The sequence below is a fragment of the Nanorana parkeri genome, unplaced genomic scaffold, assembly GCF_000935625.1.
Source record: "Nanorana parkeri isolate BGI_ZX_2015 unplaced genomic scaffold, ASM93562v1 scaffold149, whole genome shotgun sequence".
NCBI lineage: Eukaryota > Metazoa > Chordata > Amphibia > Anura > Dicroglossidae > Nanorana > Nanorana parkeri.
The window spans coordinates 1171751-1188819 of NW_017306417.1; the positions used below are offsets into that span (position 1 = coordinate 1171751).

Sequence of the window (17069 nt, forward strand, 5' to 3'; positions counted from 1 at the left end):
TACTAAAAGTGTCTAAGGAATGTTCTGTCTTAACTGCTGTTGCCCTTACCAACCAATCAACTTACATCTTTAGTTTTTTTTCCACACTGCTTAGAAAATTAACATTTAATATCTGATTGCCTGCACTCCAGTTGAGACAAAGTTGAGACAATGTTTTTATTATTCTTTTCCCCTTTGGCCTCATTCACACAGGTAGTGACAAACCTGTGTTTATATGCATTTAGAGCACATTTCTAAACGCATATAAATGCATGTCATTGATTTTTTTTATGGTATCATTACGACTTTGCATTTACCTTCGTTCAAAAGACACTAAACAAAGAGTTAAATATTAAAAATGCATTCAAGTACCCTAACTATTACCAAAAATGTATCTTATTTGTGTATCACTCGGCTGTAGATTCTCAAATCATCTCTGAATTGGTGCTGACACTGTTTGTTCCCCATGGTCCCTGTGTGTGTTGTATACCGTATTTTGCGGTCCATAAGACGCAATGGACCATAGGACGCAGGGAGGTCCGGCGCGCCTTATGGAGAAAAATACGGTAATAGCCACCGCTCCAAGCTCGCTCCTATGACGGACTACAATTTCATGTTTAGTTTAATCATTTTTATTGAGATTGTAGTCCATCATGGGAGTGATGCTACATTTTTGTTAGTAGGTTTTAAATTTCAACTTTTAAGTTTAGTGTCCCTTTCAGTTTAGCTGCTTTTTGGAAATGAAGAGTCCAGGATCCGCTTGGAAACAGTAAACGCAGCTAAATGCTTTAAGCTGAAACATCTAAATGCAGGAAAAAGTGCCCTGGGAGGCATAAAAATTAGGTAGACTTGCCAGATAATTTATCTTGCATTTAGAAAAGCTAAACGCAAGAGTCCAAGTGTGAATGAGGCCCAAGTGCAAATACTCATAGCAACGGTAGAGTGAATCTTTGATTGGTGGGTTATTTCACTTAAGGATTAGCACATGAGAATACAACAAAATATTTTTCATGCGGGTGCTTATGAGGAAGAGTGTGTATGGTCAGGCCCAACACTTTTCATACTGAAGATCTGATTAAATGTTTATGAGAGAGTCACAGAATCATCCAATATCAGTATTTGTGTTCATGTAATTGTGAATTGGGCCAGAATCATCCGCTGTCATTCCAAGTTCACGTCTGAAATGTCACTTTGGCTGATATAGAAGACTTTTCTCAAATGGTTAGGGCCTCAGCTGGAGTTACTTAAACCTAAACTAATCTGTGCATGATAAAACCCTTTATTTTATAGTTGCCAAAAAAACAGTAGCACAGTTCCCCGGCCAAGGGAAAATGAATGGTGTGTTTCACATGCAACTTAAATGGCATTTACCCATATGTTGGGTAAATGCCATTTGCCAAAAATTCCATTTGCATGGCATTCCTGCCACTAAGTGGAAATTCCTATGCTCCCCACCTCCATTTAATGGCAGGAATACTTTTTTTTAGTTTTGGACAGAGTGTGGAAGGGTTAGACTCTCTTCTAAGGTTTTATTTTGGTATGTGTCCCGCTAGGGAGATTCCAGCTCCATTTGTCTTGGTGACCATTGTTACTGATACAGAAAGCAAGGAGAAAAGCTAAATTGAAAGGGTTAGGTCACCTTTTCTCAAAAAATAAAAAGGGTTTACTAACTCACAACACCGTCCCCAATGCACTTAGCTGCTTAGATGACAAGCTTCAGCTGCCTGTGCCAGCCGGTATTCTGAACCAACCAACGACCAATTGGATTGCCCCATTATGACGCAACACAACTTCACTACAAAGCCCTGGAGGCTTTGTGGCAACATAATGCAGCAGTGCAAATGGCCATTGGTCAGTACAGCCACATGACCACTCTGACCAATGAGAATTTCTTCTGAGCCTTCTCTCTTCTATGAATGGTGTCCCGAAAGAAAGAAGAGCTTCTCATTGGTGGTGGGAAAGTTGTTGTGAGTTAGTTCACCTTTGTGTAAAGGTGAACTAACCATTTCAGAGTTGCCATGAGAGCAAGAGGTGAGGGGAAATCGTCCAATGGTGACAAATGTTCTAGTAACAACTGGCTAAGATTGCAATTTATTTTACTTTAGGAAGATTTCCTCTCACTTTCTGTTGTTTTTCCAAGACAGGAAGGGAATAGAAACCTCCCCAGACAGCAAATACTGTATAAACCCAATAGGGGTTTAACTCTTCATGACTTTATCTAAAACTGAAAAAAACAGTTTGGGCTATACATACATTTTAATATTGTCTCCTACATGGTGGGGCATTTTGTAGGACTTGTGGAGCTGTTCCTAACCAACTAAAGAGCCTTGTTTTATTTTCCCATTATGGGTCCCAGAATGTCAGTGAAACACATGGTTGCTGTGGATAACTACACAGGAAGAAGTTTGTGTTCTAATCTATGCTAGAAATATTCTTTTTCTGGGCGGAGGTGTCATAGAAGAAATTTACTGCATGATCTGTAAAACTGAGGGACAGAAATGAGTGTGTGTTACCAGTAGAGATGAGCCAATGTGCACAATCGAGGACTGTTCTGCAAGAAAACTTGACAACTATCTGAAGGATAAATTTGGTCAAATCAAATTTCCACCAAGACAAATAATTTCAATTGTTCATTTACTAATCAAACTACTCATTTAGTGCAATTGGTTTCCTAAAGATATGATTCTTTCATCAGAATAATCGTTATATGTGTATATGACAAGTAGTGATGAGTGGGGGCTTGGTGTGAAGTCAGTTCACCTGAGTTTTTCCAAGCCCACACAAAACTGTGATTGATACTTCCCCTTCCAGCCCAATCAGTTATGGCAGGGGCATTCCCAGCACCTTTTCTGGAGCCACTGGTTGTGGAAGCTTCACGGCTGTGAATCCTCTGGAGGAGGACAGCAAGGTTCAGGATGGTGGAGGTGAATGCCCTCGCAAGTAGCTTGACGTTCTACCACGCTAGAACGCCGAGCAAGTGAGCCTTGTTAGCTCTTGTAGGAGAGGCAGTGGGTGGAGCCGTCAGCAGTGGCCCTCCCGACCGTCTCCTAGCAACGGAAATGCTGTGTGAAGGCGGGCCTACTCTGCCTGTCACTCAGACACTGTACGTGTCTGGGAGCGGCGTCTGAGAGTAGAAGCCCTGGAGGGAACGCGACCGGAAGGTCGCCTAGCAACCAGACGCCGGCGCGGCTGACCCAGGGGACGGAACCTGATTCCCTGACAGGGGGGTGTTAATCACAGTTTTGGGTGGGTTTCGGCAAACTCAGGTGAACCAAGTTCCTGCTCAGTATATCCACATTACATCAGTTTTTGGTCTGTGTCTGTCGATGTATTCCAATGGGCAATTGCAGCATGCTTTTTACATCACTTTAAGACGCTTCTGGGATTATTTAGAACTCTGCAGGTGTAGTCAACGTGTATTTGATTTGCTTTAGCTGCTTTTGCATTCCCATAGACTTGTATGGGGAGATAAGCATTTCCAAAGCAGGCAAAATCTTGTTGATACTGGCTCCTAGTGAAATCCCATCTTTCTAAAAACAAGGTCACTTATAAGCTAGACCTTAGAACGTTTGCAACTTTCATTGGAGAGTCTTACGCTGGGTTCACACCTTAGCGTATTGGAAACTCACGTTTGCCACGCGTTTCTTACCGCGCGGTTTTACCGCGATTTGCGGTAACAGAAACGTGCGGCAAATGCGAGTTTCCGAGGGGGTATCCATTAGGATACAGCCGGATACGCGTATTAATACGCCCCAAAGAAGCTCCTGTACTTCTTTGGGCGTATGGCGTTTTACCGTGCGATCGTACGCGCGGTAAAACGCGCAGGTGAGAACCATGCCCATAGGCAAACATGGGTTTACACCTGTTGCGCGTTTTACCGTACGGTAAAACGCTTAGGTGTGAACCGGGCCTTACCTGCTTGTGCTCTGTAGATGCTGAAACAGGCTATTTCACTAATGTCCTGTAACTGAAGGAAGTGGGGGTGCTTAGTGGAAGAATCTGCCTGCTTTAAACAAATGATTTGTCCCAGTGTTGTAATAAGAGAAAAAACTGCTCTTAACACTTAATAATAATATTATATTACAAAATGACTTTGTGAATAAATTCTATACTGGATGTCATATCAACTTTGAATGAAAGCGGAGGTACCCCTTTTATAAACATCACAGCTGTCTGTCTTCCTGGCAGTGTTGAAACATACATGGGCTAGCCTGCATGTAGAAATATATATGACATATAGACATATTTGTGTGGGGTTCATTTGGCCAATGCTGTTAGCACTAGGGCCACGTTGTTAACAACTGGAGGTGTGTTGGAAGTGATATTAGGTGTAATAGGGCTTACTACACCTCTGGCTGGGGGTACCGCAATTCTGAGGGTATTTATGGTTTACCTGTATTTATATCTCATGTTTTAAATATGATGTAATGACAAGCTCAGTATTTGTTATACACCTTTGTAAATGCATGTTCACTAACTATTTTCTTCTTTCTTTTTTTCTTGCAGACTTTTATAGTATTGAATAGAGGGAAGGCAATCTTCCGCTTCAGTGCCACGTCTGCCTTGTACATTTTAACCCCCTTCAACCCTCTTAGAAAAGTAGCTATTAAGGTTTTGGTACATTCATATCCTTTATCAAAACATATTAACATATGGGCTTTATTGTCAAATGTTTAATTGAAAACTGCTTGATAGAAGAAAAAGTGGAACACAGTGTTAGCTGTCTTAGCCTGTCTAAAGTCTTTCTGTGGGCTCTGTGCTGAACTCAAGAAGTATAGTATACCTGTTATGAATGAAATATGCGGGCTGTGATTGCCGACCTAGCTCTAACAATGCTGGTTTCCTGTCTGTCTCTGATAGCAATAATTTCTGAGTCACTGGTCCAGAGCAAGTATGCAAATGAGGAAAGTCAGGGAAAAGTCAGCGCTCATTATCAGCATACTGGTCAGTGACTCAGAGTATTAAAGCTAGAGAGATCAGCAATGGCAGCCCTCATGATCCTCTCGGGAAAGGTTTCCTTTAAATGTTTTATTCTTTATTGAGTCCTTTTCAAATCAAGTATATTTTGTGTTCTTGTATGTATGCCAATAATAGTTCTGTTTAGTAATCTAGAGAAGTCTATCTTCAGAAAACCTTTTCCACACATCCCTGCCCTGCTATATAGCCAGAGGGTGACAACACTATGAAGGTCAGATTCATACTTCCATTTTGCTGTAACGCATGCATTACTGATCGTGTTTTCACAATGCATGGTAATGCATGTTGCACCTGTGCTGCAGTGTGCTGGGACACATGCAATGCATGGTGGTGTGTTGAATTACAAAAAAGGGTCATGTGCAATTCTAGACACTAGGGTACCTTAACGCAATGCACATTAACGGTCAACAGAACATGTGTAAACACACTTCAAATAACTAAATGGTCCTTAAAGCCTGCATCTTTAGGTCTTCCTGTGTTTTCTCTGCACCTTCAGCCCACTCATTACAGGGTTTCCATCGAAGTGGGAATTCCATTCCTACAGAAGATGGTCTGTCTGTCTCGCATTCCGTAAGTTTAGCTTGAGTGCCTTTAACATGTCACCTGGGCTTCATTCTACAGTGCAGTTCCAAGTGATTGGTTCACAGTACTGGCATGCCTATTACTTGCTTGATTTCTGGTGTTAAAAACATTAGAGAAATGTAATAAAAATATTTTGGGCTTGTTCACACCACAATGCCTGTTATGAAACTAGGAAACTAGCAATGCATTCCTATGGCCAAAAATGTATTTATTTTTTTTTTCTATTCTGACACGGCCCTGTGTCAGAATAGAAAAAAAAAAAAGTTTGGACATAGGAATGCATTGCTAGTTTCCTATTGGCTATTTCAATTTGCAATAGCAAACTAGCATTGCACCCGCCCTCTGCTGCAGTTCTCCATCAGGTCCCCACTACTGATTGACAGCAGCAGAGGGTGGGTACAATAGCTAGTTTGCTATTGGCTATTGCAAATTGAAATAGCCAATAGGAATCTAGCAATGCATTCCTATGGCCAACATTTTTTTTCTTTTTTTTTGACGGCAACAGAACCGCTGGCCAATAGAAAACTGTTGGGCGGAGCTAGCTGTCATTGCTAGCTCCGCACAATCGTTTTCTATTTTAATTTTTCTACTTTTTTAACTATTTTTCTGTTCTGCTCGGTCCCACAGGGAGACCGAGCAGAACAGCCGAGTCGAGTGCCGCTGAGCGGCATTCGGCTATTCACTCACTGCTGTTCTATCTATAAGACTAGACCGAACAGCAGCGAGTAGCTTTTCGGAGGTTCGGCTTAGCCGTTCCAGATGTTGGATCGGCTGAGTCAAACTCCTTCTGCACTTCGGGACGGCCGAGCATGTTCGGCCGTCCCGAAGCCACGTGAAGCCACCCGATGTACGGCTGATTTCAGCCGACATCAGCTGTACCAGCCTGAAGTGAATAGCCGAACAGCGTTTGTCTCACTTCGCTTTAGGTCAGTAATTCACTCGGCTGCCTACGGCAGCTTAGTGAATAGACTCCTATGTGTGTATATGAGGATAGATAGATAGATAGATAGATAGATAGATAGATAGATAGATAGATAGATAGATATCTGCAATAGTAATAAACACCATGTAATCACCTGCTGATATCAAGGAATAAATAGGTATATCAAAACGTATTTATTTTTAGCAATTTAGCATTGTCGTTACATTACAGTCATGTGAAAAAGTAAGTACGCCCCATAGAAATTGTGGACTTTTCCAACATATTTGAACAGACAACCATTAGGTATGCATTTAAACAATGCCTGCAGATGAAGGTCTTATTATTGATTAAAAACACAAGGAAGATTTGACTTTTTTTATTATTTATTTAACAAAAATAGCAGTAGATGTAATGGTACTCTAAAACAGGTATTGGTCACCCCCATATTTAAAAGCTATGCTAGTGCCATTTTACAACCATTGTTCTCCTCATCTGTGTTTATTTGTAAAGAGTGCATAATCAATACACCAGTCTCTTTTCAAGAACATACATCTTCAAGGGCGCTCCTCACGCTAAAAGCTATCTTTAAGATTGTAGTTTTGTTATTAAACAGCTAATGTAAAGAATATAAAGGCCTTCTTAAGTGGAAGCCCCAGCCAAGTCTAAAAACACCTTTTTGTATACTTTCTTAAACAAATAATGACTCTAGTATAATTCTCTGAAATTAGTTTTTTGTTATCTTCCTACATTCCTGTGCACATTAAAAATCAATCCCTTTAAGCTGATTATGTTTGCATTAAAACAACCGCTGTTTATCTTTCAGAATGGAACACAACTTGTACTGTAAATGTAAAGTGATTTATGCAGATTGTATTTTTTTTCTACTGTTTTTCCTTAACAACGACTTACATTATTCAGCATGCTCATTATGTTCACTATTTTGACCAACTGCGTGTTCATGACCATGAGTAATCCCCCAGAATGGACGAAGAATGTAGAGTAAGTATTTCTTGTTTTCTTCTAATAAAATGGTTGCCCAGTCATTAATGAGTAAACTGTTTAACTTACTTATATCAGCCTGGTTTCATTTAGTAAAGAAAGTGTGTATATATATATGTATAAATATTATATACTGTGTATGTATAGGTCACATTTTGTTTGATGGAAATAGAAGGAAGGTGCGTGATGCTGGATATCTTATACAGTGGGGATTTTTAGCCAGTTCTTAAAGCTAAACTCTGGTCACAAGGATTCTCAATTTATTGCAAAGTGTATAAATCCACTTCATGTGCACCAAATCCCTTTGCAAAGGTAATTGTCTTGTAAAAGTAGCAGTGACATCATCACTGTGCTGCACATAGCCTATGCATAGAGCAGAGCTGTGGGAGAGACCCAGGTTTTTGTTCAATACATTTACAAATACATGTTGACACCACAAGCCTTGCCAACAAAATCCTACTGGTGTATGACCAGCTTTACACAATTTAGGCCAGCCCTGTTATTGCCAAATTCTAAGCCACTTTTTATCACCCCATAAACTGTTCTCCACGGTTGATCTCTCTGCTTGGCGCATGGTCTGGAGTATAACCCTGAACCTGCTGCAGGCAGGCTGGGTGGTAAAAAAGTGTATTTACTTCCCAATGGAAACAAATCCCTATATTTACTGCTTTGCATCAGAGTTGTCAGAGGTGGGGAATCAGCATTTTCAAAGGGTAAGGTCAGCAATGTCAGCCTATGGGGGTGATTTACTAACCTAAACACACGCACGCACCAGGTGTGTGTGATTTTCACACAGCAAAACGTATTTATCAACCAAAAAGTCTCTAAAAGCATATTTCCACTAATGCCATATATGGAAAAATCATGCACATGATGCATATATAATGCTGCTTCACAGTTTAGACAAAAATGGTTAGCTCATGCATTTACATTCCTGCATTCATCAACGCAAGCAACATGACATAGAGCTAATTTACACAACATCACCTTGCAATTCATTGCAGGGCTTTGCACAACACAAATGCTGGGTGTGTACACACTACAAAGGTGTTTCGATTCCTCCCATAGATCATGCTGGGAGGGAACACACTACAGAGGTGTATACACGTTCATGGTGTGTTTATAAGGTTAGTAAATCAACCCCTATGTGTCTATCAGTTCCAATACCTTTAAAAAAGAATTTCAGCTGCTTAAAGAAGAATTTGAAAACAAAAAAACTTACCCTGGCAGTGGGGCTACCCCAGCACTACAAGTGTTAAGTGCTCATTTTGTCCAGGGGGCCCAGATAAAGCAGATACACTCACATGATCCTCAGCCCCACGGCAGTCAGCGCTCACCTCTCTCCCCCTCCGCTGCAACTGCAGAATGTCCCTGGGTATCCTCACGTCTAATGCAAGTCAATGAACCTGCATAAGATGTGATGACATCACTGGTTCTTAGCCCAGGGAAGAAGAGGCTGCGGGGACCGGTTTATCAGCACAGGGGGACAGAGGATCAGGTGAATAAACCGTCTTTATTTGAGGCCCCTAGACAACCTAAGCACTTAACCCTTGAAGTGCAGGGGTAGCCCCACTGCAAGGGTATTTTTTTTTACATGTCTGTAGTTCTTGTTTAATTAGCTACAAGTCCCAGCATGCTCTGGCATATAGGCAACAGTGATGCAAGAGATTAATTTTTTCCTATATGATTTCCATCATGTGTGTGTTAGCTACCTCATCGCACACTGTAGGATGATGGCTTCTTTTAGCTCAGCAATATAGCAAGAGGAAAACCCCTTGTGGATTCTATTTATATTAGCTTAAGTGCTATTGGCCATTTCATTTCAGCTGCTTTCTATCATCCTCCAGAGGAGACTCTGAGGGAAAGCAGAGGAAGTAATTCAGTAAAGTTTGTTGCCCTTCAAAGCTTTCTCAAAGCCAAATGGCGCAGGGAGGGGTAATACATTAAGCTAGCAGTTTAAATGACACATCTGAATCTCACTCTCTTCAGAGGGAACAGATTACTGGTTCAATCACTAACTGGGCTGGGAGTGAGAGCCATGGAGACATTAGCTTTACGCACTCTGTTTTTAAAGGGGACCTGCTATGCAGCAATAAAACAAACTGCCATTAATAAAAATAGCCAGAGTTAAAGCTAAAGATATACATATATTATGCAGCAAATTGTTGGCGCTATATAAAAACCATGTAATAATAAAAATAATAATAATAATGTCAGCTGGGAATTGCAGTGGCCGATTAGAGCCAATTAGAAATCAGTTCTATTCTAGGCAATTTCCTGTAATTGGTCAGGACGTGTGTTCTGTGGCAGTAAAAGACACGTTTCCCATCTCAGGAATATTTACATCTGTCCAATAGCAGTTTTGTGTAGACATATGAAAATGTGAATATATAAGGAGCTGTACAGCCATACCAGACAATCAGTGTGACAAAGTTATGTTTGGTGTTTTTATAAAGGTATATTGCCACAGGTAGGTAGGTGCACACATCCAAGCTGTTCCTGTTGAGTCATTTGTAAGCCTTTGACTGGGTTTAGCCTAGGAAGGTGAATGTATACATTAGGGCATATTCGGTGTGGATCACACTTAATACCTAGTTCACCTTTATTTGCATCATATTCAAGAATAACTCATATCTGCTTATTCCTGACACGTAGAAACCCTAGTTCCCAAGGAATGAATAGAAATCGTAAGACTTTTATAGATATACAGTATAAATCAGATAAAGAATCAAAGTTATACAAGATATAATATAATAAGATTTAAAAAAACTAATGGAGATTAGCAAAATTTAACATTTTTACTCCCCTAACATTTTAGAAAGTGAACATTTTTTATGAACATTTCACCATTTTGGAAAGTCAATGTGGAAGTTGAAATAAATGTGGTTTTTAAGGGTGCGAGGGGCATTATTGGGCCATATTTTACCTATCCTGGGCCTGTCCTTGTGCTAAAAAATGCCCTTCATGAGCCTCATCAATTTGACTGTTTTTGTTCACAGAAAACACAGACAGTGACAAAGAAAAAAAGTAAACGTAAAAGTAAAAATGATTGTACGCAAACAATAATCAAAATCACAAACCAAGAAAACAAACACAAATAAAAAAACATTACACAACTAAACCACCATAAATACACACAAATACACTCTATAAATTAAAAAACAAATAGGTGTTAAAAAAAAACATTTAACCTAAGCAGCTTCATTTTTATTATTATTATTTAATTTTATTTTGGTTTTTGGGTAGGAAGATGTACTGTCAATTTAAATCTGAACTCCAGGAAATTGGCTGAATACAGTTAGACACAGATATTTATATGGGAGCTGTTTTAAATTAGAAATGTTTTTTTCTTCTCCATCTATTACTGGGATTTACACAACTCTGCCTGACAGCAAAGCCAGGATGGTGAGCTGATTTTTCTGTACTTATCTTAAATTCAGCTTGATTATCTGCCCACTCCGAGCTTGTGATTGGACAGTGAAGAAGCAGCAGCAGAGTAATTATGTCAACACTCTCATCAGCATATTGTATTTTTGTTGTTAGCACATGGGTATGTAGAACACCTAATTGGCCCCCAGTGCTAACTCACTCTCTTTTAGCCTGAGAACTGCTGCACAGTGGATTATGAGAGGTTGATCTATTTGCACTAAATCACATTGATACAAAATGTTTAAATTCTATTTCCATAGCATACTCAGCAATTGTTTGTAAGAAATTATAATTGTGGATTTTCTCTAGAAAATTCCCCAAAGTATCTTGATGTCGCGTCTAAGTGTCCTCGTATACAGTATGTATAACACCAGTCAGGGTTCGTCAGTGAATGGGAACGATTAGATATATCAGCATATTACATCCATTATACCATATTGTGTCACAAGTGTATGATGTTATACATGATGACATATATGTACAAATGCAGATGATGACATATATACTTTATATATGATGTTATAATAATGCCCTGTGTGATCCCTTCTTGCAGATACACATTCACTGGAATCTATACATTCGAGTCTCTGATAAAAATTCTTGCAAGGGGTTTTTGTCTAGAGAAATTTACTTTCCTGAGGGACCCATGGAACTGGCTGGATTTCAGTGTAATCCTTATGGCGTAAGTATCACATTTTGTTACTTTTAATTTCAATGAATGAGAAGAACTCACTGGGGAAAGAAAAGAAATTACACTCAAATCAGAGACCATCATGTATTACAACATATAGGCTGCTCACATGCCTTTAGGGGCCTTACAAGCAAAATATGGTGCAGCAAAAGTAAGGACTCCAATCCAAAGGGGAAGCGCTTTATATAGGGAAGGAAGGAGAAATGTTTCTATTCAAAGATACTTTATTAGAATGTTGCAATTATAGCCAATGCATCTTAGGTTGTAATATATCCCCTTTATCAGGGCAATAAACAGAAATATAAACACAATATCAGAACCATATATAAAAAGGCAACAAAGAGTAAAAAATTAAATTACATGGAAAAATTACTAACTTCAATATGCTGGATATCATGTACCGTATATACTCGAGTATAAGCCGTCCCGAATATAAGCCGTCCCGAATATAAGCCGAGGTACCTAATTTTACCCAAAAAAACAGTGCATGTCTTGAGTGCACTAAAATACACATCTATCTAACAGGGTTTTTCACAAAAGGGTGAAGAGTTTGAAGAAGGCATGAGAAGGGAACAATCTATATATATGCAAAAACAAATGAGGGTTTAATAAAACTTTAAGTTGATGAAATGTAATAAGCTAATATACCGTATTTTGCGGTCCATAAGACGCACCGGACCATAGGACGCAGGGAGGTCCGGCGCGCCTTATGGAGCACTCGACAGACTGTGGCTTCTGACACAGCTTCTATGACAGAAGCTGTGACAGAAGCTGCAGTTAGTGACCGCTGAGACAGGTGGCACTGTGATTACAGCGCCACGGTCTCAGTGATCACACAGAGCAGACGAAGAAAGTCTGTTCTTCGTCTGCTCTATGGTGATCTCGATCGTCGCCGCTGCTCGGTTTTAATACGAGTGATCTCATTAGATCACTCGTATTGAACGAGCAGTGGCTCCTACTGCTGAACGTGATCGCCGCCGCCGCTGCTCGGCTTTAATAAGAGTGATCTCATTAGATCACTCGTATTAAACGAGCAGTGGCTCCTACTACTCGCCCGGCGCCCGAAACTGCATGTCTCGGGCGTCGGAATTCGCTCCATAAGACGCAGGCACATTTTCCCCCTCCTTTTGGGGGGAAAAAAGTGCGTCTTATGGAGCGAAAAATACGGTAATTGTTTATTTTAATGAATTCTCATTAATCAGTCTCGCATATCAAAACTACCTTTACAGAAAGGCTGATAACTGGCACCTTCCATCTATCAGCTCTCATAAAATGTGCTATTCAAAGGTGTTTTATGTTCAAAATAAAGTTCCTCTTGATATAAAAGACATGTTGTCACCCTAAATTCTCCACTTACCACAACAAATATCATTTTATTTTAGTTTTTTTTAAATAAAACCAAAGTAATCAATGTTTTGAATGCAGTTACCAAACCTAACTGGTTTAGGGCCCCTGTATGAAAAAATATATTGTATAAAAATGGTCACTTTACATTTGTCTAAAATTCACATATGGGGAACCTTAGATCTTCTTTAAGAAAATTGTACATTGATGGTCCATAGTTTAGGTGCTAAGGGGTTTACATCTATGACCAGCAACAGGGCCAGTAGGAGATCTGAGCACAGATAATCGTCATACTTAAAGTGTATGCATAACCAATTTTTTTCTGGTTGTGAATAGAGTAGGGAAGGATTAGAATCCCAGCCACGTTCTCATTGCTGTCTGCTTGGCAAATTCCCTCATTCGCAAGAGGTGAGGATGGCTCTTTTAGTGGGGACACCCATTCTGTTGACAACTGTCTAAATTGGGGGTTTCCTCTCTTTTGTATCCATCAACTCTCACTTCCTGTTGAGTATGTAGGACCCAAGATGAAGCTAAATCTCCGCAGAGGGACTCAGAGAGCAAAAATAAACAGACTTAAACTATGGGGTAGGTGTTTTTCCCCATAGTTCTCTTTAGGGTCATGGGAGGACATATACTAAGCTCCTCCTGTGACCTAAGGCTCAGTATATTGCGGGCTATCGCCCACGATATACTGAGAGTGCCGCACCAGGGACAGATCCCAACAATACTGTTGAGATCCACCAAAGCTGCGTGAGTGACAGCTGGCTTTACCTATCTAGAGGCAGAGCTAGCTGTGCCCACCCCTCCCCTGTTCGTTCCTCCACTCAGCACTAGAGGATCGGAGAGGGGAGGGGGGAATCCTTGCGGGGAGCGGTGACTGACAGTCACCGCTCACTGCAGGGAGACGATCGGGAAGTGAGCAGATCGGTGCATGTTTCTGCTCACTTCCCGATCGATAGAGCCGACCTGTGACAGCTTCTTTGTCACAGTTTGGCTTTAACTATGAGGATGACTGGAAATCACTTACCTCATAGTTCTCCTTTAACCCTTTACTACTCTATCCAAAACAAAAGGAAAAACGTTCAAATAAACTGACTATAGGTCATACCTGTAAGAAATTTTTTTGAGATGTACCTGTTGTTTCCACCGTTGACCTGGATAGTGTTTACATCTTCTATCAGGAGCTTCCCATTGCGTAGACTGATGGCTTCCTCTGGCCATATATATGAACATCTCACATGTTCCTCTCTGTAAGTGCAGCTTTATATAATAAAGGAGTGATTCATCCACTAATTCAGGGTGCTTTGTCTTTTAGTGGCTCTGAATTTCTCTGTGCTATTCTAAAGGCTGAAAATAAGTGCAATATTCTTTCAGCACTCATTTACAGCTTTGGTTTCACTTGTACACATTTACATAAGTTTACATTTCCTGTAAGAATGTTTACAATTGAACAACGCCAGTCATAAAGTATATTTAAATCTATGTTTTAGGCTTGGAAAGTGTAAAGGAAGGGTTTAAACCCCTGTGTTTTATTTTTGCTTTGCCATCTCTGTCCCATGGGGGAGATTTCTCTTCACTCCCTGAGCTGTATATACAACAGAAAATGAGAAACTAGGGAAAGCCTGTCTTAGACACCTGTCAGTGTCCCCACTGGGAAACATGCTTTATTTCTGTGAGGAAACCCACAGCAGTTATCTGATATAGATTTTAACCCTTTCCTACTCTATCCAAAACGAAAAAAAGGAATGGCTGCCCTATTATTGCTCTCACTATGTGATCCAACTGTCAGTCCTCCTGAACTGGACCGTAAAGTGACTGTCATGAGAAAAGAATGGAGCTACCATTGCTGTCTTCTTACTGAAAATGCTAGCTGCCTGGTTGGCGTTAATACCTTTGAATTGCAAACCTGGACTAAGAATGGTGTATATGAGTGCCAGGTCAGAGACTCAGAAAGCATTGAAGCCAAAGCATCAGTATGACAGCCGGGGAACTAACATTCTCAAAGGAGAGGTTATTAGTAACAGAGCTTTTGTTTTTTCATGACAGAGTCAATGAACAAAAATGTAGCAATTTACACGAATTCATCAATTACAACCAGTGCACCTTTATAGCCTTCAAAGCCATTACCAGTTATGCCAGACTGCCAATTCAGGTCTCTTGTCAGACATTCTTGTTGTCCACATATAATGCCCTTTTTATATCACAGTGTAAGATGAATAACGCAGAACAAATGTATTTGTATTTAAATATATGCATATTTCTATGTTAGTACAGTTATTTTTATCTACTGAACTAAGTGGTGAATATTTGTATAGTATAGTAAAATTTCTCATGTTTTTTTGTCCTGCTGGTATAGCTCAATTTAGTCCAAACGGTTCATTACCCTAGATCTCTTTCATTTAAAGGTATTAGATAAGAAAAACAAAATCTCCCATAGCTTACAAAAAATCTGCAGGGTTGAAATGTGCAAAAACATCTATAATAAATAAAAACCAGTTAAAGATTTCCTTACATAGCTAAGCCAATACAAGAGAGAGCACACTGAACTCCAAAGATCTGGCCAGAGACCTAAGGACCTATTCACACCAACCTGGTCTTCTGCGGTGCATTGTATCATTTGAATGGACTGCCTAATGCACCACAACAGACCAAAAATTGTGCATGCAGCATATTTGACAACACAATGCATGTTGCACTGCAATGCACATCCATTGGCAGTAGGGATGCACCGATACCGGTATTTTGGTACCGAGTACGAGTACCGATAATTTTTTTCCGGTACTCGCCGATACCAATTACCGAGTAACGGAAGTCCCATTCAGGAAGCCAGGTGACATGTAATGACTCACCACCTGGCTTCCTGATTAACAAGAAAGTCCCCTCTTACCTTAGTATGTGCAGCCTGTCACCCCCGGGGCCTCTCCAGCGAGAACGCGGCCTTCGTCCGGTACCCAGCCGGAGCCATCTGGCCGGCCAATCAGGAAGCCGGGCGCCGTGTAATGATGCGACGCCCTGCTTTCTGATTGGCTGGGAGGCCGGCTCTATGCTCTCTTGTCATGAGATGACGAGGGAGCATGAAGCCAGCTTCCCGGCCAATCAGAAAGCAGGGCGTCGCGTCATTAGATGGCGCCCGGCTTCCTGAATGGACGGCTCCGGCTGGGTACCGGACGAAGGCCGCATGCTTGCTGGAGAGGCCCCGAGGGGTGACAGGCTGCACATACTAAGGTAAGGTAACCTTACCTCACTAGGCCAGCTTCCTGATTGGCCAGCTTCCCGACCAATCAGGAAGCCAGGCAGCGCGTCATTACACGCTGCCCGGCTTCCTGATTGGCCGGGAAGTCGGCTCCATGCTCTCTCATCACAAGTGACGAGAGAGCATGGAGCCGCTTCCCGGTCAATCGCAAAATCGGGCAGCGTGTATTAACGCGCTGCCCGGCTTCCTGATACCGGAAGTACTCGTGCTAGGCATCGGAGCATTTGGGCGAGTATGAGTACTTGCCCAAATACTCGGAATCGGCACCGATATCGATACTAGTATCGGTATCGGTGCATCCCTAATTGGCAGGGTGCCTTTCAGAATAAAAGCGTATATGCCGCAATGTAAAAGTGTGAATGGGCCCTTAAAGCCCAACTTCTGCAAAAACTTTTTTTCTTTTGCATAGAGTGAGGAAGGGTAAACCTTTGCCAGTTTTTGTGTTCCTGTTGGTGAGATTTCATCTTACTCAAGGACAAGAGCACGGGAAATCTCTTTAACGGAGACACTGAGAGACAAGAAACGAACCTGGTAACGACTATTAATATTATACAGGATTTATATATATAGCGCCAACAGTTTGCGCAGCGCTTTACAATATAGGGAAGACATTACAATTACAATACAATTCAAGATGACATGGTAAGGAGGGCAATTGTATAAGAAGGGAATTCTCCTAACGTTGTAGAGATTTCCTCCAACTTCCTGTTGTATCCACAGGCCAGGAAGTGAGGTGAAATCTCCCCAATGGGATGCAGACAGAAAATAAACTGACTGGGGTTTTTAACCATTCCCTATTGTTTCCAAATGAGACCAAGGACAATTCCCAGCATTTAGATGTCATTACCAGAGTCCATGAAAGAGAAGCTAGAGTTTGATTCAACTCACCATAA

At 40.9% G+C, this 17069-nt stretch overlaps 1 protein-coding gene across 1 annotated transcript in view; it reads left to right on the top strand.

The window, feature by feature from the left end:
* The window catches only part of LOC108785201 (sodium channel protein type 2 subunit alpha-like), a 190364-nt gene that overhangs the window by 84600 nt on the left and 88695 nt on the right, over window positions 1–17069 (top strand). Inside the window, exons 3-5 of the mRNA XM_018554238.1 lie at window positions 4486–4604; window positions 7370–7459; window positions 11442–11570. Of these exons, the coding sequence (XP_018409740.1) occupies window positions 4486–4604; window positions 7370–7459; window positions 11442–11570 (338 nt within the window). The remainder of the gene's footprint in view (window positions 1–4485; window positions 4605–7369; window positions 7460–11441; window positions 11571–17069) is intronic.